At 47.3% G+C, this 27,183-nt stretch overlaps 1 protein-coding gene across 6 annotated transcripts; it reads left to right on the top strand.

Moving 5' to 3' along the window:
- Window positions 1-8,280: 8,280 nt before the first annotated feature.
- On the top strand, window positions 8,281-26,675 carry SRRM2 (serine/arginine repetitive matrix 2; the record flags this gene model as incomplete). 6 transcript variants are annotated; one of them, XM_083584033.1, is made up of 15 exons in its annotated part: window positions 8,281-8,467; window positions 10,174-10,449; window positions 12,005-12,109; window positions 12,268-12,462; window positions 12,994-13,071; window positions 13,242-13,304; window positions 13,973-13,999; window positions 14,370-14,420; window positions 14,520-14,609; window positions 14,750-14,942; window positions 15,092-19,896; window positions 22,195-22,464; window positions 23,751-23,876; window positions 24,027-24,143; window positions 25,579-26,675. In XM_083584033.1, the coding sequence occupies exons 2-15, from the start codon at window positions 10,211-10,213 to the stop codon at window positions 25,586-25,588; spliced, it is 6,369 nt and encodes a 2,122-aa protein (XP_083440159.1). In that variant the 5' UTR covers window positions 8,281-8,467; window positions 10,174-10,210. The 6 variants fall into 6 exon arrangements, with proteins under 6 accessions (XP_083440159.1, XP_083440160.1, XP_083440162.1 ...); XM_083584034.1 differs by having other exon boundaries at window positions 8,316-8,812; XM_083584036.1 differs by having other exon boundaries at window positions 8,316-8,461.
- Between the last annotated feature and the right edge of the window lie 508 nt (window positions 26,676-27,183).

Raw genomic sequence — 27,183 nt, forward strand, 5'->3', positions numbered from 1 at the left:
GTAATTATAAAATTTAAGGTCTTACATATATAATAAATGTTCATAAATGTACCAACCAAGCATGTACATAGATCAGCACAGGAAGACCGACCTGAAACCATTTTGACTCCCAAACTGACCAAATGTTTTCTCTGCAAGGAGGGAGGGGGTCAGGGAGCCTTCCTGTTGTTTCAGGAATTGGGAAATCATCATCTCAAAGGGTGACACACTACCAGGAAAGGCAATCAGAAAAGGCATTATCAGATAACCTGGCAGACAGGAAAAACAACAACATTCAAATTTCTGTTGTAGACCACCTTTTCTGTGATGTAGGTATGATGTTTGTGGGGGGGTGGTGGTCTTGGGTTACACCCCTTCTGTGATGTATGTATGATGTATGGAGGGGTGGTCTTGAGCTCCAGGGCAGGGAATTTAAAATGTCTATATAAGGCCTTGCGCACCATTGTTTGAAGTCCTCCTCCTTTTCTGCGTGTGAGGGGAGCACCCTGTTGCAACAGATCAATAAAGATCAGGCTTACTAGCTGCTTTGCTTCTCAATATTCTCTGGTTGGCCTCTGTTATTTTCTCCTGCCAATAGGGAACCCATGTAAGGACTCTATATGGGCTCTTCGATACCCCATAAGGGGAAAAGGGCAGATTTTGTTTACAACAGACTCCAACTCCCATCAGCTCCAGACAGTTCACCAAGCGTCAGGTTTGATGGGAATTGTGGTCCAGCAACATCTGCAGGGCCAACAAATATCTGGAAGGTCACGCCTTCAGCACCTCTGTTCAACATGTTAGCAATGAGCCACTGGAAGGCAAAAGTAGGGACACACGCATAGCAGACACAAATTTTCCAGAAACCAAGACTGCTTTCGATAAATAGGAGCAGAGCACATGCTTCATTTTGTGAGTGAGTCCTGTTGCATCACAGTCCTTGCCTCTAGGGGTGAGAGACAGTTGTTCCAAGATGTTGTTTTGAAAAACCTAGAGCCAAACCCCCAGCTGGGCTGAATTGTCGGCAACTCAGAGCTGACCATGAGTCAGTTATTTGGAGCCAAGTCAAATCTGAGTATCAAGGAACTAGTTTATATAGGATGACATGTTCCTTTACACAATCAGCACACACAAACCCAGGTCACTGTGGAAGTCCAAGTGGGCTGTGTGCCAATGTGCTCTGTGTGCGAGAGAAGCTGAGTATGAGGGAACCTGAGGGAACCTTTCAATGAGGAAAAGCGAGGTGGTTGCCTCAGGTGCAAGATTCTGGGAGCCATTAAGAGTGGCAGAATGGGAGACAGATCGTTCTTGATCCACATAAAGCAGCCACGGAAGCCCGCCATTTTGAACAGAGGAGCCGTTGTTAGGGAGGGATTGCTCTTTCATGCTATTTTTTCTGTTAATCAATATGGCTCCCAAGTTGGTTCCCTCCTCCTGCCTCTGGGTGCCAGATGCTAAACTCTCATAAAAATGCATCTGGAACCTTGTAAATGTTGTGCACATGTTGAAATGGTGCAAAGCTTACTTGATGGCCTTGGGTCGTTCACTATCTCTCATGTTAACCCACCCCATAGGCTTCTTTGGAAGATAATGCATGTGGACCAAGTATGCCACCATAGCACTTTGGAGGAAGTGCAGGATCAGAATAAATAATAGTTATTTTTTAAAAAAAATCATACCAGGGACATGTCTACCAAATTTGATATCCTTCCCTTTTGTAGTGGAACATGCAGTGGCAGTCATGAACATTTTTCCATTCTAGCCTTACAACAAACCTGCCAGGTAGGCTTGGCTGAAAAAAAGTAGATAACCCCTGAGATCACCCAGCGAATTTCATGGCTAAGTGGGGAATGTTCTAGTACAACACTCATATCAATACCCTCACTGGCTCACAGGGCTGGTGCCAGGCTTGTGGCACTGAGGGGTGCCCTGGAGGGCACTGAGTTCCTACCACCATACCCCTGGCATTGCCAGTGGTTTTTGTAGCCACTTGGTACAACAGCTGCCTGCCACCCTCTTCCCTTTACATGGCAAGGTTGCAATGGGATGGAAACTGAGCAGCTGATTGGCTCTGGGAAACTGCCATGCTTAATCTCCCACCATGCAATGCCTGGGCTGCAACATCAGATGTGACATCAATGTATCGCAGGAGATAAAACATGGTGGAAGCCCTACATTGATCAATGCAACCCCTTCAGATGTCAAGGAGATAAAGAATTATACAACTTTTAGAAGACATCTGAAGGCAGCCCTGTATCGGAAGGTTTTTTTAACCCTTGATGTTTATATTATGTGTATGCTGTAAGCCACCCAGAGTGGCTGGGGAAACCCAGCTGGATAGGTAGGGTAGAAATAATAATTATTTTTATTTTTATTCAGGCTAGACTTGTCCAAGCTGTGGCAAGGGCCCAGCCCCAGTAGGCCTGAGTTTGCTGAGTACTGACGTATATATTCACCCAGTCTGCTTCCTCAGTTATTTGAGGATCCACCTGTTGGGAAGATGGTTGTGTGTGTGTGTGGCTTAGGCCTCTGCTCATTTTTCCGCTGGAGTCATTATCTTGGAATCTGCCTCCAGGAACTGCTTGTTCCTTGGCTTTGATCCCACAAATAACACAGGAGCATAGCTTTATGTTTGCCTGGCAGCGCTGATGGGCGGAGTGCTTTCAGAGCCCATGGCTACAATTGACTCTGTTTCCCATTCCCCTCCTGAATTCGTGGAGGGATCTTCTTTGGGGATTTGCTTGCCCGTGTGAGCTCCTTAATTATGTCCAAGGTGTCCTTGTTACAACCTGCCCAGTGGGAAGGAGTTCTTGCTGCCTCCCCTCCTCTGCCCTTCTGTCTTTGCCTGCACATCGAAACTCGGAGTTCTGCGTAAGCAGGTGCCGCTGTTCTCAGTCAGTGTTCCAGAGAACAATGGGATGGTGACCTCTTTTTATTGGTTCTGCTTTTGGGTGGAGAAAGTGGATGGAGATATTTTTCTCTTTCCCTCCTCTCTCTTGACGCTAATACATGGGTACACTAGTTAATGGAAATAGCAGCAACAGCTAGAAGGGTTGCTTATCTACATTAGTCTGCCACAGTGAAGCGCCTTGTGATACCTTCAAGACAACCCATTTTATTGTGGCATGAGGATTTTGGCACACTTTGTTGGCTTAAACACACAAAGAGACTGCCGTAAAATTTGCACATGCTAATTCATACATATAGATGGACGTTTGGAAAGAATGATTATGATTTAAATAGAAATTTAATTTTGGGTATCAAACGGCAGGACAGAATTCCAGACAAATATGTCCTCTCCTAAGCGCACATTCCCAGCGTGTTGGCATTCCTGTCTCAGCAACGTCTACACTGGCTTGGTAATATCCACAGAATGGAAGGTGGCAGGATCCCCAAGGTCGTGCTCCATGGGGAGCTGACTTCTAGCACCCAGGCTGTTGGCAGGCCAACTCTGAGTTCCAAAGATGTCTGCAAATGTGACATGAAGGCTGGCAAACCCACTGTGGCATCACTTCTGAACTTGTAGGAGAGTTGTATAGCTCCATGATCTTGCCCTGGAGCAACCTAATGCTTAGTGACGAATATAAACAATATGTCTGTCATGTGAGATGGCGGGGACCCTGTAGCCCTCCAGATATTTCTGCACTCCAAATCCCACCGATGGTCCCAATCCCAATGGTCAGGGATTATGAGAGTTATAGTTCAGCAAGCGCCACAGGTTTCCACCCCATTGTGTGCTATTAATGTGTGTGCTTTTTATCTGAGATGGCCACACAGTTTAAAGGATTTCAGGCCCACGTAATATTGGTAGCGATAGAGTTGATATTCCCTTCTGTGGCTGCATATGCACAATGCACTTAACACACATGACTTCCCCCAGAATACCAGGAAATGCAGTTTAAAGGTGCTGGGAATTGCAGTTCTGAGGGAGTGAACTACAGGTCCCAGGATTCTTTGAGGGGAGGTAATGTGCTTTAAATGTATAGTCTGTATGCAGCCTATGTTGCTTTATAATTTTGAGTCTGAGTGCGAAGCAAAAAAGAATTCATCTTTTGTTGTTTACTGTCGTTACATTGTGCAATAGCCTCTGACTATAAATACTTAAAGTCTGGCTGGTTTCTGCTTGAGAAAACATAGCGAGTATTGCATTTTATGCCTCTGGAGGTTTAAGACCAACAGTGCCCAGTCTCCATGTTGTGGATAGTGAAGTGGTGACAGTCTTCCAACCGTAATTCCATTTCTGTGCAAACAGGAGTAACAGGAATACCTTCTGATTCTTAGCAGTGGTTCAGACAGAAGGCAGGATGTGTTATTGTGGGTTGCGAAGCTATAGCTCCTTCCTGTGGTCATGACAGGAAAAGAGACGGGAGAGAGTTAAGCAAGGCATGAGAAGCCACGCAAAACATATTTATGTCAACAGTATCAATAGGGCACACTTACCTTGAAGAGGTGATGCCAAAGGTTTGGGCTTCTTTTTTGTAGGATTGGTGGCTGTGTCCACACAAACAATGGCAAGGCATTTTTACATGGGCTGTTCAAACTTCAAGAGCTACTTGATTTGAGAGCTTCACTTCTGTACTCTTCACCCACATTTTAATGAAAAGCATCACATTCCCCACATTCCTCATTGTAGGGCAGGGCGTGTTTAGTGAAATGGTACAGGGCTACCCACCGTTCTCCTACCGCTCTCCAGATTCTCCTGCAAGCTCTTTCCCAATAAAGCAAAACCAACAGACACCAGTTGTGTGACTTCCTTGCAAGAAAACACTTTAACAACAACAAAAAGAGCTGGACAATTGAGGTATTCCAGTTTTTCCGTGCAACAGCATCTCTGCTCCAAACTCAACAAACCCCACAGTATTAGGCACAAGCTAAAGAAAAATACAGGTGTGAGATTTGGCAAAAGAATTAATATATAGTAAGACAAAAGTAATCTCCAAAATGTACAAACTCCTACTTGAATGGGAGGTTAAAGACGAGGAAGTCAAAGAAGTCAGGACTAAGTGGGCAATTGATTTGGGGGAAAATATACCAATGTTGGGGATGCGGGTGGCGCTGTGGGTTAAACCACAGAGCCTAGGACTTGCCGATCAGAAGGTTGGCGGTTCGAATCCCCGCGACAGGGTGAGCTCCCGTTGCTCGGTCCCAGCTCCTGCCAACCTAGCAGTTTGAAAGCATGTCAAAGTGTAAGTAGATAAATAGGTACCGCTCCGGCGGGAAGGTAAACGGCGTTTCCGTGCGCTGCTCTGGTTTGCCAGAAGCGGCTTAGTCATGCTGGCCACATGACCCGGAAGCTGTACGCCGGCTCCCTTGGCCAATAAAGCGAGATGAGTGCCGCAACCCCAGAGTCGGCCACGACTGGATCTAATGGTCAGGTGTCCCCTTACCTTTATACCAATGTCAGCATAGGAAAGACTATGGAATACAGATTGGAAATTCACAGCCTGTTATACACTAAGGGAAAATCATATGAAAATGTTCTATAGTGGTATATAACTCCCAGCAAGTTAGCAAAGATGTACAGAACATGCTCAAATACATGCTGGAGGTGTAAACAGGCTGAAGGGACAATGATTCATATGTGGTGGGGCTGCAATAAAATTAAAAAATTCTGGGATATGATATACAAAGAAATAAATTTTTCTTCAAACAAACTTTTACAAAAGAACCAGAAGCCTTCCTCTTGGGGATATTGGGACCAGAGTTTTCAAAGGAAAAAGGAAAGATATTCTTATAAACTGCAATAGCAGCGAGAATGTTTACTGTTTGAGTGAACATGCACAAATCAGACTAACAGAGTAAAATATGAATGGACAAGGCTGAGTCATTATGGAACATTAAAAACAACAAATCCCATAGCAGTGCAAATGAAACTTTTGCTTATGATACCAGCTGAGATTCTATTATGACAATTTCCCACAGAAATTAGTTGCTAGGCTTGGAAAACTGACGTTATTCCTTCTCTTGTTTAGCTTCTTAAATATTTGAAAGCTTCTGTCATCGTCTTAATCATCTCTTCCTTGGCCAAATATGGCCAGTGGCTCTAGCTTTTCCTCATGCACCATGCATTCCAAACTCTTGATCTGCTTCCCCGCTCAGGTATATGGTAAGAACGGATGTGAAAGGTTTACTAGACATTTTGCAAAGAGGAAGGCTTGCGTGGTGTAGTCTTTGCTTTCGTATTTGTTGCCCTATGCTCCAGAATTGAGTTCATTAGGTTATTACAGAGATTCTAGATAACGTTACGTCAATATTCTTACATTCTAATATTCCCATTTGCCCTTCTGTCTTTTCAAGGCTTATTTTCTTGGAGGTTCTTCTAACCTGGAATGCAATTGCAGTGCCACCTGTTCATGTGGGGATTGGCAACACGGCTATCGACTCACTTGTTGGAGGACTGGCTTGTGGGGCAGTTGGTGATGTGGCTGGTGAAGCCCACCTTTCTGCATTGCTTGCCCTGCATTTCCTGGCAACAGCGCCACAATGGCCAGTTCTGGCCAATTTCAAAAAATTTAAATGTTTGAAGATCAGCAGTCCAGGATAGACATGAATAATATACTGGTAGGTATACATAAAATCACAATATAAAAACACAAAGGACATAATAAAAATAGAAGCAAGAACAACCCAATATTCCCCACCCCGAACATATTTTAAAAGGTCGTTGGATGTCAATCAGTGAAAGGCCTAGTTAAAGAGGAACGTCTAAAGCGCTTAAAGGTGTATAATGAAGGCGGCAGCTGAACCTCCCTGAGGAGAACATTCCACTCATCAGGAGCCATGGCAGAAAAGGCTCGTTCTTGTGTTGTCACCCTCATGGAGGAGGCACGTGAAGAAGGACCTCAGAGGATGATCTCAGGGTCCGGGTCAGTTAATATGGGGAAAGGTGGTCCTTGAGGTCTTGAAATCCTGAGCTGTTTAAGGCTTTCAAGGTCAAACTACGTGGAAACCGTCTCAGGAACAACTGCATCAAGAGGAACAGTAGAAACAAAAATAAGTTAATAAAGTTTGGGTGGGTAGGTGGGAGGTTGTAATTCAGCTGCAGTCTCATTTGGCTGGGCCGTTTCTGGTGATCCTTGCAAGTTCCTGGGCTGGAAGTTCCCATGTATGGCTTAGGGCAGGCTTCCTCAACCCCGGCCCTCCAGATGTTTTGAGACTACAGTTCCCATCATCCCTCACCACTGGTCCTGCTAGCTAGGGATCATGGGAGTTGTAGGCCCAAAACATCTGGAGGGCCGAGGTTGAGGAAGCCTGGCTTAGGGCAGTGGTGGCCAAACTTGGCCCTCCAGCTGTTTTTGGACTACAACTCCCATCATCCCTAGCTGATAGGTCAGGGATGATGGGAATTGGAGTCCCAAAACAGCTGGAGGGCCAAGTTTGGCCACCACTGGCTTAGGGCTATTCTGAGAGCTATGAAAGGTGGAGGGCTGGGTGGTTAACTCCTAGGCAACCAATACAAATATTCAGTTCAGGGCCAGATTTAGGTTTGATGAGGCCCTAAGCTACTGATGGTAATGGAGTCCTTTATACGTCCAGCTGTCCTTTGTCAACAACAAATCCTCACTGCTTTTTGTGTTGAATATATACTATATGGTAATTTATGGACCTAATAGGTATGTAGGTTTTATTTTATTTGTTTTTCATCTTCTATTTTGGAAATGTACATCCAGATTTTTTTCTTTTAATTTTTTTGGGGGGCCCCCAAGAGAGTGGAGTCCTAAGCTATAGCTTCTTTAGCTTATATGTAAATCCGGCAATGATCCAATTGGGAAAAACTACATTTCCCAGAAGGTTTAGGGTCCGTATTTTTATTCAGTGCATTCTGGGTAATGCAGTTTCTTAAAAAATAAAAATAAAATGTAAATGCGACTCTTGAGAATTAAACCCTGCTCGCCACGCTGCGAAGCTGAGAACATATCAGGGCCGACAAAATGGCAGAAGGCTGCATTGATGATGAGATATTGCTACCTTAACTTCCCCCCAATTCCACCGTCTGCAGCGCAACGGAAGATACACTCCACTCCCAGCCAAACTTTCCCTTTGAGCTTTATGGAAAGTCCCTCTAGGAATAAAATTCCCCGTTCTTTCCTCTGTGAGGGGAAAAGGGAAAGAAAATGCAGCAACATCAGCTCGCAATTCATTCTGGAAGTTGTTGTCTCGCTTGTAGGAGAAGTGTGTGCGAGTGCTATAGTGCAATGGGAACAGCTGAACTACAGTTCCCGGCATGCTTCGAAGGCACGCAACATTTTGCGTCGTGATAGACGCTACGCGTTTTTTCCCAAATGAAATCTCGCGAGATTTGGCTTTCTACTCTGGATTCCTCCCCTCTCCTCTCTAATTTGGGAACGCGCGGTGGCTGACGGGAGGGACGGTTCCGTCTCGTCTCGTCCTGTCCCCGCTCCCTCACGCACCACTAGCGGTGCCTTCCGAAGTGCGTCGCGCATCGATGTGACTGCCGTACGAGAGAGAGAGGGGGAAAAAAGTGAGGGTGAGAGAGCGAAAGGAAAAACCACCCGCCGGGGCAAAGTCTTCCTGAAACACCCTCCACCCCCCATCTCTATCCCTCTCCCCAGAGCGCTTTAGAAAATGGCGTCCGACCTTCGCGCTGCTTGCGTTACATGCCGGGAGTTGTAGTCTTTTCCATGCCTCGGGCGCTTGGCGTCGGGGTCTTGATCGCGAAGGAAAGGACTACGTTTCCCATAACCCCGCGGGCGAGGAGAGGGACAGACGGGAGCGAATTGGACGGGAAGGGGGGCGGTTCCGCCTCTCCTCCTCCTTTCCCCCTCCTTCCCTTCACCCTTCGCCTGCGCCGCGGCTGCTGCTGCTGCGTCGGGTGAGGGAGCGCGAGCGAGCGAGTGGCGCAGGCAGAGAGAGCGGCCTCCCTGGGCAGCGCGAGGGAGGCGGGTGAGAGGCCTACTCCGGGGCGGCCCGATCTCGGGAGTCGCGCAGGGGGAGGGAGGGGAGGGTTTGGGCAGGGGGCGCGCGGGCGCGCGTCACGGACGCGGTGCATGCGTGGGCGGGTGTTGGATTGAGTGCTGGGGTGCGGGCAGAGGGAGGGTCTCGAACGGCTCCATCAGGCCTTGAGGTGAATCGGCCCAATAGGTAGGGTTGTGTGTGTGTGTGTGGATATTCTTGGGGAGGGAGGAAAGGCCTAGTAAGGGGTAGAGGCAGGGGTGGGGCTTGAAACTGCTACAGAGATGGCTGTCCAGGCCTTTTTGGGGGTGGGGAATGTAGGAATGGATTGCTCGTAGCCAGGTTGTGGGTGCATGTGGTGGGGGGCGCAGGCCTTTAAGCCGGTTAGAAACCTCATAGGGACTAGAGAGGTTATAACAAGATTGGGAGGGGGTGTTCAGTCCTTCAAAGAAGGAGGTGAATGGGGTGGTTGGAGCCAGATTGGGAAAATATCGGGCTGGCATTTCAGCCGTTTATGAAAGAGGATCAAATGGGATAGTGAGGGAGGAGGGGAGTGTGTGCAGGCCAATCGTGTGCGGTTTGTTTGGATTTTTTGCTCAGAGGTAAGTCCAACTGAGCTCCCAGATAATAACGAACAGGATTGTAGCCTTAGCTGGGGGCTTGAAACTGGTGGGGTTTCAAGCCCCCATCTTGAAACAAAGGATAGGGTTGTATTTGTGTAAAATGTAAAAATAGGAAGAGGGGTTCAGTAGAGTGGAAGTTAAGACTCCAGGGTTTTGTGATCATCGCTGCTCTCTAGGGGATGGGATGAGTAAATTTAAGCAAATTCTGAGAGCGGGTGGGGGGAAAAATCAGGTTTCTGGGAGGTTCAAAAAGGGAAAAGTGTTGAACAGGGAAAATGTAGGTAAGAGGCTGTAGGTGAGACAGTTGTCTGGGGGAGCAGATAGAATTTGAAGATGAGGGGAAGGGAAGCCTGAAATGCAGTAAGGGAGACTTTGATAAGGAGTAAATTTGAAGATGCATAGAGAGCATTAATGGGGCAAAGTAAGAAGAAAGGAAAGTGTGTGTGAGGGGGGTGTTTGGCACTAGATTCAGGTTGGAATTTGTGGAAAGCATGTTGCACCGCATGAGTTCTATGGATTTCTTCTGTGCATTTATATTTTCAGTCTTGATTGTGAAGAGGCATGGGTCCATCCTGGTATTTGGAAAATGTTGGCAGAAGCTGCCAGTTGCTTTTTTGCCTCTGCTTCTAGCCATACATCCTCTGTTTTTTTTCTGTAGGCATTAGAGGCACCGTTGGTGCTAGCCTGTGAGCGCCATGTACAATGGGATAGGACTCCCCACTCCCCGGGGCAGCGGCACCAACGGTTACGTGCAGCGCAACCTCTCGGCCGTGCGCCACAAGAAAGATCGCACTGACTACAAGTCAGAAGAGGAGTTGAGGAAGCTGGAGTCATCCCTGGTTAAAAAACCCAACCAGGACATCCTGGACCACGAGCGCAAGCGGAAGGTTGAGCTGAAATGCTTAGAGTTGGCTGAACTCATGGAAGAGCAGGGGTAGGTTGTAGCAGGCAATAGGAAAGCAGAGATATTTGGAATATAAAAATGGGGGCTGAAAAATAAGCATGGAGATAGTGGCAGCTGTTGAATGAATAAGGCTGATAGCAATTGTGGAAGAAGGTGGGGTATGGGAAGGTGGGGGTATGTGGGATTTGGGAATGTGGGGTATGTGGACATTGCACCTGGGATTCTGCCTTCATTTGTTGGCAACCTTGGTCTTGGTAGCTGACCAATTACTCTGATCTGTTAGCACAGCAGTGATGGAAGGTAGACAAAGTTAGGATGCAGGGATGAGGAAGAAAAAGCTGTCCTTCCTCTAAGGGCAAAGGGTGAGAGTAGGTATTGAAGGAAATTGGAAAGTTACATATTTATGATTAATAATACAGGTATAAATAGGCTAGGAGTAGAGAAGAGGAAAACTGAAATGGGAAGAATAAGTGAACGTGTTCAAGGACCGGGCCTGATGGTAGGGTAGGGTGGGGGAATGATGTACAAGTTGAGCATGAAAGGTGAATGGGAGAAGAATTTACATGAAATGGGTAAAAATACTTAGGAGAGGTGAGTGGGAGTGGGGAAAAAGCCTTCTCTACTTAAAGTGAGACTCTGGATCTGTCAATTCTCTGGATTAGTCAATAGGGGGGCTGGGTTTTAGTACCTCCTGAGTAAATGTCCACTATGCCTGAAGAAAGTTAAACCATGGACCTCATTGTTACCAGGAAAATGCTTTGGCAAAGAATTTAGTAATTTCTAAATACGGATTCAATGTCGGTAATTGCCTGCTGATAGTACCAAACTGCCTATATATATAACCTTTTTGTGATGGGAGGACCTCAGTAATTTTTAGCTGCCTCAAGGAGTTGAAAGTATGAGAAATCATGTCATACATGCTAGGTGTACATATGCATTGTAGCACTGGCCACTTGCTGACTTGGTTTCAGTGGGACTTGTTCAGAAGTGCTTTCAAGAAGCTTCAGATATAATATATGTAGTGTTAACTTATTTATAGGAAAAACAAGCAGAGTGAAGTTACTTTACATTTAGTAGGTGTTCAGTTAATTTTATGTGTATTGCAAGAAGAGTTAAATTTGTTGATTTTGTTTTGCTGGATTCCAGGAGTGAATATGACATTTTCATTTGTAGTAGAAAATTATTCCTATTGGGGGAATAACAACTTTGCTTAGCTTTTTATAAAATACTTTGAAGTTCTAGTCAAATGCTTTATTGATAATGATGATTCTCCGATGCAGAGATGTTGTAATATTATCTCTAGATTGCAGATCTCAGGGAAGCTGAGGCTGAGAGAATAGTGGTTCGTAGAAAGACATTTAGCTAGGTCATGATGTGTGTGGCGGGGGGGATGTGCTTAAGTATTTGGTTTACATTTAAGTCATAAGTACTATGCTGAGTTAGATAGAAGTAGTCAGTGTTTTGAATCTGTTACGATTCATGTCCCTTAGCAGCACTGCCTACTACCTCATTAGAGACTGGTTACCTTGTTTATGGGACCCATCTGGTAAGCCTTGTAAAATATTTTCTGGCTTTCTCAACCCAGGTATGGAGAAGGGGAGATCCAGGAAAAGGTAGCCACTTTTCGAATGATGCTTTTGGAGAAGGATGTAGCAGTGGTCAAGGAGGGGGAACAGCAGCAGAAGCCGACGTAAGTAAGGCACTTCGGTGGATTTTGATTCTGATGAGCTGACTGATTCATTAGCGCCCCACCTCCTTTCCATTCCTTGTGGGGCTTGTTGCTCTTCCCATACTTGCCTCATAACCTCTAGTTTTCCCCCTGTAGTAACTATTTCTGTTCTTCTCCAGTGTCACAGAGACCCATCAGCTGGCTGAGGCCAATGAAAAGAAGAACGAGAGGCTTAGAGCTGCCTTTGGAATTAGTGACAACTATGTGGATGGCAGCTCCTTTGACCCCAACCGCAGGGCTAAGGAGGCAGCAACAGCTGCTGCTGCAGCAGCAGCAGCAGCTAAGCAGCAGCAGGAACAGCAAAAGCAGTACAGGTATGTTGGCATCCTTGCTGAGGAAAGGAAAGGTAGAAGTTGGGGAGGTAGACATGGTTGTGCCTACCTCAGTTGAGCTCTTGTCGCTTTACATGGATTGGGAAACAATTGTTGTATTTTTTGTTTAAGAAATAGGTATTATTTGATAAAAGTTGTTTGACGTTCACTGTACTGTATAATACAAGCCTTGCCTGGGGTAAGATTACATCAGATGATGCCTTTATTAAATATATATGTATTTTAAAAATCTGATTTGTATTTTGATGTGAGTTATTGATCTCTTTGCTTGTTTAACTGGCTGTAGTTTTGACATAATTTTTGTAAGGGTTGTTAACGATACTGGGACTCCCTAATATACCTTTTGTGGCGTGCATGCTAATACCCCTAAACTTGAGAATTTTTATTTAGCAGCCTAGTTGCCTGCTTGGGGATTTGTTGGGAGAAATGGGGAGAGGAAAGAAGGAAGGGAGAGCCGTTATTTTGGAGTCTGTTAGGGAGTTGGTTTTTCACCATTTCTCTGTGTTTTCCCAGTCTTGTTAAAGAGTCTAGCAGCTCCCGCTCACCGTCCCCAAAACAGAAGAAGAAGAAAAAGAAGAAAGACAGAGGCAGGTGGGTGCATGAACAAAGGCAGTGGTGAGATGTGGCGAGAAGAGGGTGTCAGTTTGAGTTTGGCTAGGTGGGGTGCATTAGTGAGGGGAGAGAGTAAGGTATCTTACTCTGTGTGGGTCTCCATTTACCCCTTGCCACATGTAACATGTCCCTTTTGTTTGTCTCTTCAGATCTGAGAGCAGATCACCTTCTCGGAGGGAGAGGAAGAAAAGTTCAAAGAAAAAGAAACACAGGTAAGGGGCTGTCTTGGGAGAGACAGGCTGGCTTAGTGTGATAGACTGGGCTTTAGGATCTTCATCTCCTCAGCTGATGGTTATTTTCAGTGTTCCTTAAATAGCTTATGGTTCTGTCTTCAAGTGTGCATGAGAGAACAGACCTTGCTTTCTGTGGGCTATGGTTGTCTTGTCTTCCGCTACAAAAGAGGTTACATGATGTAGAGTTTGGGGCCTTTCTCACCCTATATGTAGCTATCTCTTGTCAGAGATTCTTTGTCTGAAGGCATCTTGTGTAGGACTGGGGTGGAGGGAAGTCATCACTTTTCATCCAGTATCAAGATTTCTGGGCATACTATTATGTTGTTAGGTGACTGGCAATAAGCTGAAGTACAGTGGTGCCTCGCAATACGCAATTAATTCGTTCCGCGAGTCTTTTCGTCTTGCGATGTTTTTCGTCTTGCGAAGCACGGTCCGTCGCAACTGCGCCTCTTCAAGCGGCTTTAAGAAAAAAGCGAACAAACTCGCAAGACGTTTTCGTCTTGCGAAGCAAGCCCATAGGGAAAATCGTCTAGCGAAGCAACGCAAAAACCGAAAAACCCTTTCGTCTTGCGCGTTTTTCGTTTTGCGAGGCATTCGTCTTGCGGGGCACCACTGTATATAAGACCCTGTGGTGTTTTTTTTTGTAGGTCAGAGTCAAAGAAAAGAAAGCACAGGTAAGTCTTAACTTTTTAAAAATGCGTTTGGGTATTGAGAGTTCTTTGCAATTCTGATTTTACTTTGCTTGTATTCTCAACCAATCAGAACTGAGAAATTGTGAGTTCTCAGAGGATAGCCTGTGATTTTCATTGTTGAGTGGTGACTTGAATCTGATTGTCCCACGTGTACACCCAACGTTACTAGCTACATGTTGCATTGATCTTGTTATGAATTGTGTGGCGGTGTTTTAGAGATATATGTTTAGTAATAGCTTCTTGGTTATTCCTAGGGATGGGGATGTTCTGCAGTGGGTACTGTAGGAACTGAGGTGGAAATAATGGTTGTGCAATGTTTACAGAATGTTTCAAAACAAATGTCTTTTTCCAGGTCCCCAAGTCCCAAGAGCAAACACAAATCTAAGGAAAAGAAACGCAGGAGGTAAAAACCACCTTTTTCTCGCCACTACCAAGATCTCTCCTTGCTAAAGGTGGTCTTTTTTTTTTGCATCCTTTCTGCTCACATTTCTAACCCTCTTAGGTCCACCAGCGAGAGTGCATCTCAAAAAGGCCGACGGGATCGTTCCTCCTCCCCAGATGATTCTTCCTCTTCAGATGCTTCCCGTAGCAGGTATGGCTTTGGGATGGAGATCCAAAGTTCCCTCTATTCCTTCCTCACACCAGTCCAATGTTCTTGAAACCAGATTTCAGACTTGGGCAGACTATTGAAAATAACTCACATTTCAAGCCTCTGATATTTATCATCTGCAGGTCAGGTAGTCCCATAGCCCAGAAGCGGGCCCCCTTAAGGCGACAGAGCAAGTCTCCCTCTGCACCTTCACGGAAGCAAGCGGAAACTGAGGCAGTTTCCAAGAATCCGCCAGAGAGAACACGCTCATCTTCTCCCGAGCTTGTCCGGCGGGGCAGGAGCCCAAGCCCTCGAGAAAGCAGAGAAAAGCGGGAGGTATGGCATTATACTTTAGTGACTTGCAACAGAGATTCCTTAGGGATTTCAGCAGGACTTGATTATATTTGGAGGAGAAAAATCATGGAGTCGGGGTTGTAATACTAACAGGTTGTTTTTGTTTTTTAAAAAAAATTCATGTTGTCCAGAAAACTATGTCCAAGCATTCTCCAGTACGTGAGACCCGCCAGCGCTCTGGCAGCCCCTCTCCTGCCAGAGAGAAGGAAAGAGAAAAGGAGAGGAAGTCTGCTCGGCATGGGGATCGGAAATCCTCTCCATCATTTGAGCGGGATTCAAGGTTCAAGCATCGCTCCCCAATGCCAAGTGATCCGTCTCGGGAAAGAGTCTCGGGGCACAAGCATTCCTCCTCGAAGGAGAGTGTCTCCCCACCCCCTAAGAAGCAGACAGAGGATCGTAATGGGACTCTACCATCCAAGGCTAAATCATCAACTGACCAGAAGGAGAAGCTGGCAGCTGCCTCATCTCCTACTTCTAAAGCCAGTGAGACAAAGTTGAGGAAGGGCTCACCCGATGGCTCTCCACCTCAGCGCTCTTGTTCTCCTTCAGAGAGTGGTAGCTGCTCCTCTTCTTCCTCCTCTTCTCCTTCCCCAGCAACCAAGCCAGCCCTAGTTTCCCGTAGCTCTTCTCCAGAGGAGCCTCCTAAAAGGCAAGGCAAAGAGAAGACCTCCACACACAGAGAGAGGTCTAGTTCATCCCCCGAAGTCTCCCGCTCTGGGCAAAAGCAGGCTGCCAAGGTCACATCTCGTCGTGAATTATCGGGCACCCCTCCACCCAGGGGCAACAAGTCAAGGACCAGTCGGAGGGATAGATCTCTCTCCCAAACACCCATTGCTCGAAGAGGTAGATCTCGGTCACGCACCCCAGCTAAGAGAGGCAGATCACGCACACCTCCAAGGAGGGGAAGGTCTCGCTCTGCTCAGAGACGTGCTCGATCCCGTTCACGTACTCCTCCAAGAAGGCTCCGTTCTCGCAGCCCTCAGTGGCGGGGCCGGTCAAGAACACCCCAGCGGTGGGGCAGGTCACGCTCACGAAGTCCTCCTAGATGGGGCCGATCACGGACACCTCAGAGGCGTGGCTGGTCTCGTTCTAGAACTCCCCAAAGGCATGGCTGGTCTAGAAGCAGAAATACTGGGAGATGGGGAAGGTCAAGAACCCCACCAAGAAGAGGGAGGTCACGTTCAAGAACCCCACCAAGAAGGGGCAGGTCTCGATCCAGAACTCCACCCAGACGAGCAAGGTCTCGATCCAGAACTCAACCCAGAAGAGGGCGATCTAGAACCAGAACTCCTCCCAGGAGAGGAAGGTCAAGCTCTTCACCAAGGAGAGAGAAGTCGTTGATTTCAGCAAGGCGAAGTAGGTCTGTTTCATCTCCGGATCGGAAGGCCTCTAGAATTTCTTCAAGAAGAAGCCGATCTGGTTCCTCCCCCCAAATGAGAGAGAGGTCCAGAAAACCTTTGCGGCGTAGCCAGTCTGGCTCATCTCCTGAATCAAGAAGCAGATTACGTGTTTCTCCCCGGCGCAGTCGATCTGGATCACTTCCAAAGGCAAAGAAGAAATCACAGTTGTCTCCTAGAAGAAGTCGTTCAGGTTCATCTCCAAGGTCAAGGAAGAAAAAATCAAGAACACCACCACGGCGCAGTCACTCTAGTTCCTCACCCAGGCTGAAAACGAAGTCCAGGTTATCTCCACGGCAAAGCAGGTCTGGTTCTTCAACACCAAAAAAGAAATCCAAATCACCAGCAAGGCGAAGTCAATCCAGGACACCTCCAGCAGTCAAAAATAAATCTAGCGTGTCCTCAAGGAGCAGATCTGGCTCATCTCCAAGACATACAAGGAAGTTTGAGGATTCTTCAGCAGTTGAAGAGAAATCTAAAATGTCTTCTAGAAGAAGCCAATCTAACTCACCTGCAAGACGTAGCAGGTCTGGATCCTCCAGAAGGCGAAACAGGTCTGAGTCTTCCCCAGAAGTGAAAACGAAGTCAAGGTCCTCTCCAGGGCTGCAGAAGGAATTAAGATCATCTCCAAGACGAGACCGGTCTGGTTCCTCTCAGTCATCAACAAAAGAAAACTCATTATCCCCTCCAAGACGAACAGCCTCTCCAGAACCAAAGTCTACATCCCCATTGCAGCGAAGCAGATCTGGAAGGTCTCTAGCAGCAAAAGAAAAGCCTAGATCACCAGTCCGAAGGCAGAGCTTGTCTGGATCACCTCCAGCTTTGAGGGAGAAATCTCTGTCTCCACCAAGACGAACTACATCTGGATCATCTTTGGAACTGAAGAAGGAATCCACTTCACCACTGGGAAAATGTACAACCGGCTCTTTGGAGTTGAAGAAATCCAGATCACCAGCAAGGCGAAGCAGGTCTGGTTCCTCTCCATTGGTCAAGGAGCAATCTAAATCTCCTTCCAGGAGCAAGTCCAAGTACTCTCCTGAGACAAAGAAAGTCACATCACCGTTGATTCAGGTCAGGCCTGGGCTCTCCTCTCCAGCAGTGAGAGAGAAGTCTAGATCACCTATGAGGAGAAGTGGGTCCAGATCATCTCCTGAACTAAATGGCAAATCTAAATCTCCCCCAAAACAAAATAAATCCCAAGAAATAAAGTCAAAATCTGGGTCACCTGCAAGGCACAACAAATCATTGGCAGTAATGGAGAGAGCTGCATCACCATTCCGGAAAAGTAAATTAGGTTCATCTCCCCCTGGGAAAGAGAAATTGAAGTCTCCACCAAGTCAAGGCCAGCCTGGGTCATCGGTACTCACAGAGTCAGAGATTCCATCAAGGCGAAGTAGATCTGGATCTTCTTCTTCTTCCTCCTCCTCTTCTTCCTCCACCTCCTCCTCTTCCTCTTCCTCCTCCTCTTCATCAACGTCTTCTCCAGAAGACAATAAATCTCGATCACCTCCACGACTGAGTCGCTCTGCAACACTTTCAGTCAACAAAAGCAAATCTGTATCATCGCCAGCACACAGCAGGTCAGATTCATCTCCAGAACCAGAGAACAGCACACTTCCAGCTGTTGCAAAGCACAACAGACCTGGAGCTTCTCCAGAAGCAAGTGAGACGTCAAAGGTTTCTCCTGTAGAGAAGAAAGAGGCACTCAGAGATGCACCTCGGAGGAGCAGGTCAGGGTCGTATTCAGAGGTTAAAGAGAAGCCAAGAATACACAACAGTGAGAGCAGTTCAGAGTCTTCACCAGATCGAAAAGAAAAATCTGTAAGCAGATCTCCGTCACCTCCCAGACCGGCAGTAAAATCAAGGACACCTGTAAGACGCAGGATATCAAGGTCTCCACCCAGGCCTAGAGCAAAATCCAGAACTCCACCAAAGCGTGGTAGGTCTGGGTCACCACCAAGGCCCAGAGTGAAGTCCAGGACACCCCCCAGACGACGCAGGTCTGGATCATCTCCAAGACCACGAATGAAGTCCAGAACCCCACCAAGGCGACGCAGGTCTGGTTCATCCCCAAGACCACGAATGAAGTCCAGAACCCCACCACGCCGCCGCCGCAGATCTGGATCCTCTCCAAGACCCAGAATAAAATCTAGAACCCCACCACGACGTCGAAGGTCTGGTTCATCTCCACGAGCCAGAGAGAAGTCTAGAACACCAATTACAAGAAGACGGAGATCTATGTCACCACTGAGCCCTAGACGGAAATCTAGAACACCTCTGAGACAGAGGTCCAGATCACGCTCCAGGCAGAGGTCAAACACCAGCATGCATCTACATAGGTCTGAATCGTCATCTCACTGTGACAGCCGACCTCGAACCTCCTTGCGACGGGGAAGATCTGGCTCTCTGTCATGGAGGAGTCGTTCCCGTTCGCTCTCCAGGCGGCGAGACAAGTCTCGGGGCTCATTACGGCGGGAAAGGTCCATCTCGTCCCCAGGCCGAAGCTGCTCAAGATCCCCTTCCCGTCAAGACAAATCTCGCTTCACATGGAAGGGTGAGCGCTCAGTCGCCTCACCGCGCAGAGGCCATTCCCGATCACCAGCACGGAGAGAGATGTCTAGGCTGTCGCCACAGCGGAGTGCTACCAGCCGGAATGCATCCCGTTCACCTCCCAGATTAGATGCCCCGCGAATAACAGCAACCTACAAAAGCACTGGGTCCAGAGTGTCTCCTGATTTTCGGTCGTCTCCTGTGAGGAAGCATTCCAGATCAGGCTCCCGAGAAATCTGCACCTCTCCAGGAAGGAAATCCCGCTCTCCACCTGTGCTGGAGAAATACCCCAAGTCTGACATCCAGGAGAAGTCATCAGCACCCTCGCTATGGCACAGCAAAAGCAACACTGCCATCCCTCGCACTCCAACCCCACCACGTGAGGACTCTCCCGTAGCTCGAAAGGCCCTGTCTCCTGCTCCATCTGCCGCGTCAAAGAATGGTGGTTCCACGACTGTCCGAGACAGCCCTGGAGATAGGAGTCAGGTCTTTCATCCTTCCACAGTTAGGGATGAGACAGCTGCTGGTGCTCCTTTGTCAGGGAGAAGCAGTTCCCATGCAGACTCCCCTTCTCCTGTTAAAGCTCGGTCGTCCTCCTCCTCCTCTGAGTCCTCCAGCCCCTTGCCAGCCCTGGTTTCTGTGCTAGCCCCAGCCCCCAAAGAAGAGGAGTTTGTATCTGAAGGAAAAGTAGCAGAGAGGCCTGCAGGGCGCCTCCCCACCCTAGAGGCTGAGCCACAGCTGGCTTCTGTTGCCATGGAGAACACCAGGAGCAGCTGTTCTACTGCCCCACAACCGGCTCTCCCCTCTCCGCCACCCTCTGCTCCTTCAAAGGTGAAGAGAAGTTCATCTGCTTCCTCCACCACTTCCTCCTCCTCCTCCTCCTCCTCTTCCTCATCGTCTTCTGATTCCGATTCTGAATCCAGCTCATCTGAGTCCATCCCCCCGGATCAGCCGGCAAAAGACCTTGAGGCGGAGATTGTACCAAAACAGTAAGAGCCTATATTTCTCTCTCTCTCTCTCACCCGCCCGCCCCCCCCGTTCCCGCTCTCTTAAGTTGCTAGTAATCACTGTTCATACCTGTCTTACATGAAGCTAGGTCACCTGTTCTGCTGTATTTACTCAGGTTATCCCTACCTCTGACCCTTTGTGCCTTGTTTTCCAACCATCTCCACTGTACAACTCCACATTGTGCCTTCCACTCCAGAAAAGGGAGTTTTGTAGCACCTTGAAAGACTCACATTATAGCATGAAAAATTTGGGGACAAAATCCATTTCATCTGATACTTGAAATGTGTGTTTTTCTATGCAGGCTGAGAGTGTGAAATAGCTAAGACCTTGAAAACCAAGAGATATTATTCTCTGTAAGATTTTTATGCAAAGCTCAACTGGTTGCTAACCTTTTGTGGCCTGAGGGGTGCCTTCACTCTTGGTCAACTGTTTGGGCACGGATTGTCAGTAGTAGGTGTTGTCCCCCACCTACACCACCTCAGCTGGTAATTTTCCTCTCTCCACTCCAGCCTGATGGCTGAGGAGAGGAAGATTTACATCTCAAGCAGGGCACAGGGATCTTCACCCTCTTCAGGACTGTATGTACTTAAAATTTATTTTATCTTTTTGCCACCTCCAGAATTGGGGGGGGGGGTCTTGGAGGGCCAGAAAAACTTCCTTGGGTGATTGCATCAGCTCTTCAGGTCAGGGGTTGGCTGCCCCAATATAACAAGCGCAAGCTAATAGTTCAATCCTCCTTCCTTTGGTGGGCTAAATTAACCACTGTAGGTGTCTTGGCACTAATATCAGCCTTGAAAATAAGCTGTCAGAAGTTATTAAGAATCTGGTAACCTGTGTTTGTATGCTGGCCATTGGAGGGGCATAAAGGCATCTCCATTCCTTAGCACAGAAACTAAGTAGGCTTGGGAAGGGTACAAGGATGCATGTATGCCATCCCCTTTTCAGCCGGTTCTCTCTCTTACCTAGTTGCCAATAGGTGTCCATATGAGAGGCTTCCTTAAGCAAAAAGGGCATAACATGACCTGTATAGCTTAGCTATCCCAGATTCTGCTTGTGGATGGCTAGTGTCCATATCTTGTATGTTTCTTAAGCTTGGCATAGAAATGTCATAGACTTTACCTCTTGCTTTTCATGGCTTCTCTCTCCACACTCTATTTTGACACTTAAATCTACCAAATGAGGGTGAGAACTTTACCTCTTAGTTTTAAAAGATCTCATAAAGTTCTTCATGTTAGCTGAAATGGTTTTTAAATGCTGTAATGGTGGTCTTTGTCCACCAGAGGCTAACCTTGTTTCACTTCACTGTGTCTTTGTAGCAGGAAGGCACATAGAATCTGGGCTCTGAATCTGCACTGCAGGCCCCATGCAAGCCTTTTGCTCCTTTAAAGCGCACCTGGTGAAACCAAATGCAGGGCTCCCTTGCAGAGCATGTGTTTGTACACATAAAATGCATGTGGCTAGGTTTGTGAACATCCTTTGATTCTTTCCCCACGATTCTAGTTCAGTGTACTTTTCATATTTACTTTTGACATGGTTTGGGGTGATAGAACTAGAAAACAAGGCATTAGGGAACTGGAGAATGGGAAGAGGAAGCAAGAGTTTGGAGATGGAAGAGGCTGATCCATTAGAATCACTAATCGAAATACTGTTCTGCTTTTTGAACTTCAGCAGGAATGAGAACCTCCTTTGACATTATCTTACTAGTGAGATTGCTGTTCCTACTGAAGGTGATGATTCTACATTGATCTAAGAACACCTGAAGTAGGGGGTGAACTTGTGTCCTTGCTGATGTTGTTGGACTCCCAACTTCCATCAGCCATGTCCATTGTGGCCAATGGTTTTGAGATGATGGAGCTGAAATCTGTTCAGTGACAGCTTGTAGGGTGCAGGCTCCCCACCCGTTATCACAAAGTGTTTCACTCAAGAGGTTTCTGCTTTGTCCCCAGTTGGCAACCATAGAGGTGGCACTGGCCCCTTGAGAGATGTAGCCATTGTGATGTAGCAGTAGGCCAATGTGTGTAGAAGCCTTCAATGTGTTCTGGTGGGAACAACAGCAACCATTCTGATAACAGAAATGTAAAGGGGGGCGGGCTAAGGCAGCTAGTCTCCAGGACCTTTCCCATAAACACCAAAGGTTAGTGTATCAGTTTCCCCTGGCAAAGAAACAAAAATGGTGATTCTAGAAGTAACCCACCAATACCTCTCTTAATCCTTTTAACACAATTGCCCTGTGTGTCTGAACTTGATACTATCCTTCATTTTCTCTTCTCCCGCCCCAGGCCACCAAGTCCAGTGCTGAAGGAGGCTAACCGTGATGAGCAGCCTTTGGAAGTGGGCAAACGTAAGCGCCGTTCTCAGAGCTCCAGCAGTTCCAGCAGCAGCTCTTCCTCCTCTTCCTCTTCCTCCTCCTCCACATCCTCCTCCTCGTCCTCTGCCTCTTCCTCATCTTCCTCATCTTCCTCCTCTGCTTCACCCTCGTCGCCTAAGACTGGATCCCAGGTACCAGCCAAAGTGGTCCCCAAAAAGAAGCCGTCTCCAGAGAAGAGGAAGTAAGTATTCTTATTGGTTATTGGTGAAAGAGCTGAGAATCTGCTGCGATGAATGATGCCATGACTTATTGGCAGTGACTTTATTTTAGTATGGGGTGGACCAGTCCCTTCCTCCTACAAGATTGTTGTATCCTGTGGGACTGTTCTCCGTTCTTCCAACTCTTTAATTAGGGTGGCTGTTGGCACCACATTGTTAGTGAAAATGGTGCAAAAAGAGCATGTGTAGCAGAATGCCAGCAGTCCCAAGTGTTGCAGGTGGGTAACAAAGCTGCAGAAGACTTTGGGCCTGAGTGTGTGTGTGTGTGTGTGTGTGTGTGGTAGTGAGGAGGCTTGCTCTTGTGCCACTGGCATCTCCAGGTAGGAGACCCCTGTTTGAAGTCCTGGAGAGCTGCTGCCAATCATTGATGCCTAGGAATAGGGAACCTGTGGCTCTCCAGATGTTGGACTCCATCTCCCATCATCCTTGATGATTGGCCATGTTCCCGAGGCTGATGGGAGTTCTAGTTCAACAACATCTGGAGCGTCACAGGTGTCATCCCTGGTGTAGACAAGACTGAGCTACATGGAGCAGTGATCTGGCTCTGTATAAGGCAGCTTTCATGTTTCTGTTAAGGAAACTGTAATCTGTTGGCTTGCTCTGCATCAACCTCTTCTTGAAAACCACTGTTAGATGCCTGGATTTCTGCTGAGCTCCAAAGTCCTTTCCAGTAGAAAGCTTGCTTAGCCTCCGCCCAACTGAGATCTTGCCAGGCATTTCCTGCACCTACTGTAGCCTGCCTCTGCAGCTTTAAGGATTCAAACAACTCCAGCATTGGGGCTTGGCCTGATGGGGCAATCAGGGGACCCTTTGCAGAGAGTCTGCTTACCCTTAACCGTTTGCTCACCCACCCTTTGGTCCAGAGTGAGTGCATGAGTTATGGCAACAGCAAGGAAAATGTTGTGGCAGCTGCTACTGCTGCACTACTTGCTAGTTCTCTCCCTGACGTGCAGGTGATGTCAGTGAGAAGAATGTGGCCACAGAGAGAATTTTACGTGTGGGCTCCTAAAATATGGAACTAGTACTGAATTGGAAACGTCTTAAAAATGAAAGGATTCTGAACTCTGCATGTAGTACGAGGGCATGGGTATTCAGCTCTGGGTACAGCCTAGGGGTGTGTCCATGCTTTACTCTTGTCCAGCATTTTGCCGGAAAATGATCACACGAGTTCTTTTTCTTCTTCCATAGCTGAAGGGCCAAGTTTGGTGAATGCACTCTTAAGCAGCCCATCTTCTCTCTCTTCCTTCAGGTCACGCAGTCCCCGGAAGCCTATTGACTCCCTGCGTGATTCACGCTCCCTCAGCTACTCCCCAGCAGAACGCCGCCGGGTATCCCCTCCGGTCCAGCTGCCTTCAGCTCCAAGGGACCGACGCAGGTAGGAACCTGAGCCTCCCTTCTCACCGTGTTGGGATTGTGAGGGAGGGAGGCGGTGGCTAGGGATCTGTTTGGAATAGGGAGGGAGGATATGTGAGAATTGGAGTTAAGATAACCTGGCTCAGCTTCATGCCTTCCTTTGCTTCTCCAGGGACAGGTCCAGGGACAGGTCCTCGCAGAGAAACAGACGAAGCATCAGCAGGTCTCCAGGCCGGAAACGTCGACGCAATTCCCCCAGCCCCCGAGTCCCCCGCCGCAGAACTTCAAGGTAGTATGTGCTTGGTTTCTGACAGTATTCAAGGTGGCTTATAAAATATGACAGCTCATAAAGAGCAGTAATTCAGCAAAACCCGCAGCAACTCCAGATTTGAATTACCGTATTTTTTGCTCTATAAGACTCACTTTTTCCCTCCTAAAAAGTAAGGGGAAGTGTGTGTGTGCGTCTTATGGAGCGAATGCAGGCTGCGCAGCTATCCCAGAAGCCAGAACAGCAAGAGGGATCACTGCTTTCGCTGTACAGCGATCCCTCTTGCTGTTCTGGCTTCTGGGATTCAGAATATTTTTTTTCTTGTTTTCCTCCTCCCAAAACTAGGTGCGCCTTATGGTCTGGTGCGTCTTATAGAGCGAAAAATACGGTATTGACAAAAAGCAGTCTGCAAGAACAGGTTTCTGCATAGAGCCCCTTTCCCCTGTTTCTCTATCCTCTATTCAGGCAAGCAAGATGTACTGTACTAGTTTAAGGACACACATTCCAGTCAGGTAAAAGCACAGAGCCTGGCTCTGGGTGTGGCCTGGGAGGAGGTCCAAGCGCCAGATAAAGATGCCCTAGAGGGCCACCTTGGTCCCTGGGGCTGCAGCTCCTCCCCTCTGCTCTAAGTGAATGGCCTTGGGTGTAGTGTCCCAGAAAACGCTGTTCCATGTTCCTGCTGATCTTTGCAGTTGAGTTACAGAATTGTGTCACAGGATGGCTGGGAAAGCACATGGTGCAGCTGCACTGTAATTCTGTGGAAGTTGAGTAGGTCAGACTCTGTTACTTCCTGGATGGGAGGTTTCCCTCTAGTAATGTTTGTAAATTAATTGATAGAACATTGAGTAGACCTTTGTGACATCACTCTTTGGGGAATATTTGCTTCACCTCACGTTCAAACCAAGATTGACCCCCAGAGCAGCTGACTGTTAAAATCATCCGTTAAAACCATCACACAGGTAGAAAGTATTACAAATATGTGGAGGTTGTTACTGCAGCCTCTTTTGCTTCCTGGTGTGTGATGTCATAGTCCCAAGTTCTTCTCTCCTGGGGGAGAGGGGCAAGAAGCTTGCTGAAGGTTGGCTCGGGCTGGCTCATTGTATAGACGCTTGTTTTCAGAAGCAGGCCTTCTGTGGGTTTTTCTATTTGGGGGTTGTGGACTCTTTCCTGCCTCATTCCCTAATGGCCTGCAGATACATAAGGCTGTCCAACCTTCTCCAGTGGGCATTGTGAAGCTTTCCCTTCTCCCTCACAACATTTTCCACTCTGTACTACTGGTGTCCAAGTGGCCATGATTCCTTAAGGTGATGTAGAAAATTGTGAAAAGGTTACAGTTCACTCTGGAGTGACCTCAAGAGCCTGGGGCAGGTGGTCTGCCCCCAGGCTGGGAAATTCGGGTGGTAGCCCATCCTGGGAGCGAAGCTTGTTAATTTCTCCTCTCTTTGCCCCCTTCCAGGTCCCCCTAAGCCTCTTGGAGAATCTGGAAAGCCCTTGCCCTTGCAACCACAGACTGCACCACCCCAGCCTCCCACAGTGCTGTCCCAGGTGGGAGCCCCCTGCCTCCTGAAGCCCACTGGAAGCCAGTGTGTTTGTGTGGGGGGGCCCTCTTCATTTGCCATTGGCTTTTTATTCTCATTAGTTTTTCCTTCACTGTCCCTGTCTTTATTGCCCATCATTTGTCGGCAGCTACATTCCCCTCCCTGGACATCTCTGCTCAGCACCCACCAGGATCCGCCGTCTCTGCGCTCCTCTTCTTCCTCTTCCCAACAGTTGGTGATGTTCATTTGATTTTTTTTCTCTCTCTCTCTTGTGAGCGTTTTTTCTGTGCGTTTTACAGCTAAAATCTTTACTTCTGTGTTTTGAGAGAGGGGTCTCCTTTTTGTTGATTTAGACATAAAAGGTTTAAATAAAAGAAAACACAAAAAGGGTGGGCGGGTGGGGAGTAGGGAGATATATGTGAGCTAATCTGTTGATTTAGCGTTTCTCAGGCACCCCTCTCTGTAATGGTGGAGGGTTGTAGGAAAAAAAGGGGAAGGAGGGCAGGTTGGCTTTGGGGATCCCCTAGTTTTCAGGGCCGGGGTGGGGGGCTCCTGCTGAATATTCAGAAGCTTTCCTTCTGTGAACCACTGCTTCAGGAGAAGTGCAAGCAAACTTTTTGGAAGAAATTAGGTGTTGCTTGTAGCCTGCAACAGTGGGGTTGACTTCTGATATTGGCACAATTTGAGCATTAGACAATTTCCGCCCCCCCAAAAACAAACAGATTTTAATATGCGGTGCTCTTTTTCCTTTTTATCCTTCCCTCAAAGCAGACTCTTTCATATTGATCAGCTGAGCCAGGTCAGGAGGGGTCAAGATAGGGACTGGAAAGGGGGCAGACAGGCATTTTACAAGGGAAGGTGAGAGAAATTCTGCTGGAAAGAAGCCGAGAAACCCTAAATCAGGGAGGGATGGGAACAGAAGTTTCTTCATATTTCTTAAAAGCATTTAATTTTTTTTGATATGTACAGCAAGGAGATTTTTTCTGTCAAATAAAAAACTTACGAAATGCAGAAATTGTTGTTGAATCCCTGAGATTTTCTCTGCCTCTTCTGTGGTGTTGGGTTGTCAAAGAAGACCTCTATTACACGTGGAGGTTTTTTATTCTGCTTTGTCTTGACATTGCAGTTCTGGGTCTTAACTGCGTTAGTTTTTCAGATGTAGAGATTTGATTGCTTAATTAGTACATTGGCCCTCCCACTTTATAAAGCCACCCTCCAGGTTCTGAGAGTTGAAGCCTTCAGTTACCACATGGTTACAGCCAACAGCATATTTCTAATGTGGATTTTAAAATTTAGTTAGAAACGATATTCTTTGCCCTTTTCTTACAGTCATAGTGGCTATAAATAGCAAGAGTAACATTGAGTAACGATAAGTAATTCTACATATCCTCTTTTTAAAAATGAAATACTCTGGCTCAATCTGGCGAAGCTGGGCAACCAAATAGAAAATACAAGAATCAAGTGAAGACACTCCTTTGTAATAGCCTGTAAATATGTACTCTTAGTTGGCTTTGCTGGGCAAA

This window comes from Podarcis filfolensis (genome assembly GCF_964270895.1).
Source record: "Podarcis filfolensis genome assembly, chromosome: 13".
In the NCBI taxonomy this organism is placed as follows: domain Eukaryota; kingdom Metazoa; phylum Chordata; class Lepidosauria; order Squamata; family Lacertidae; genus Podarcis; species Podarcis filfolensis.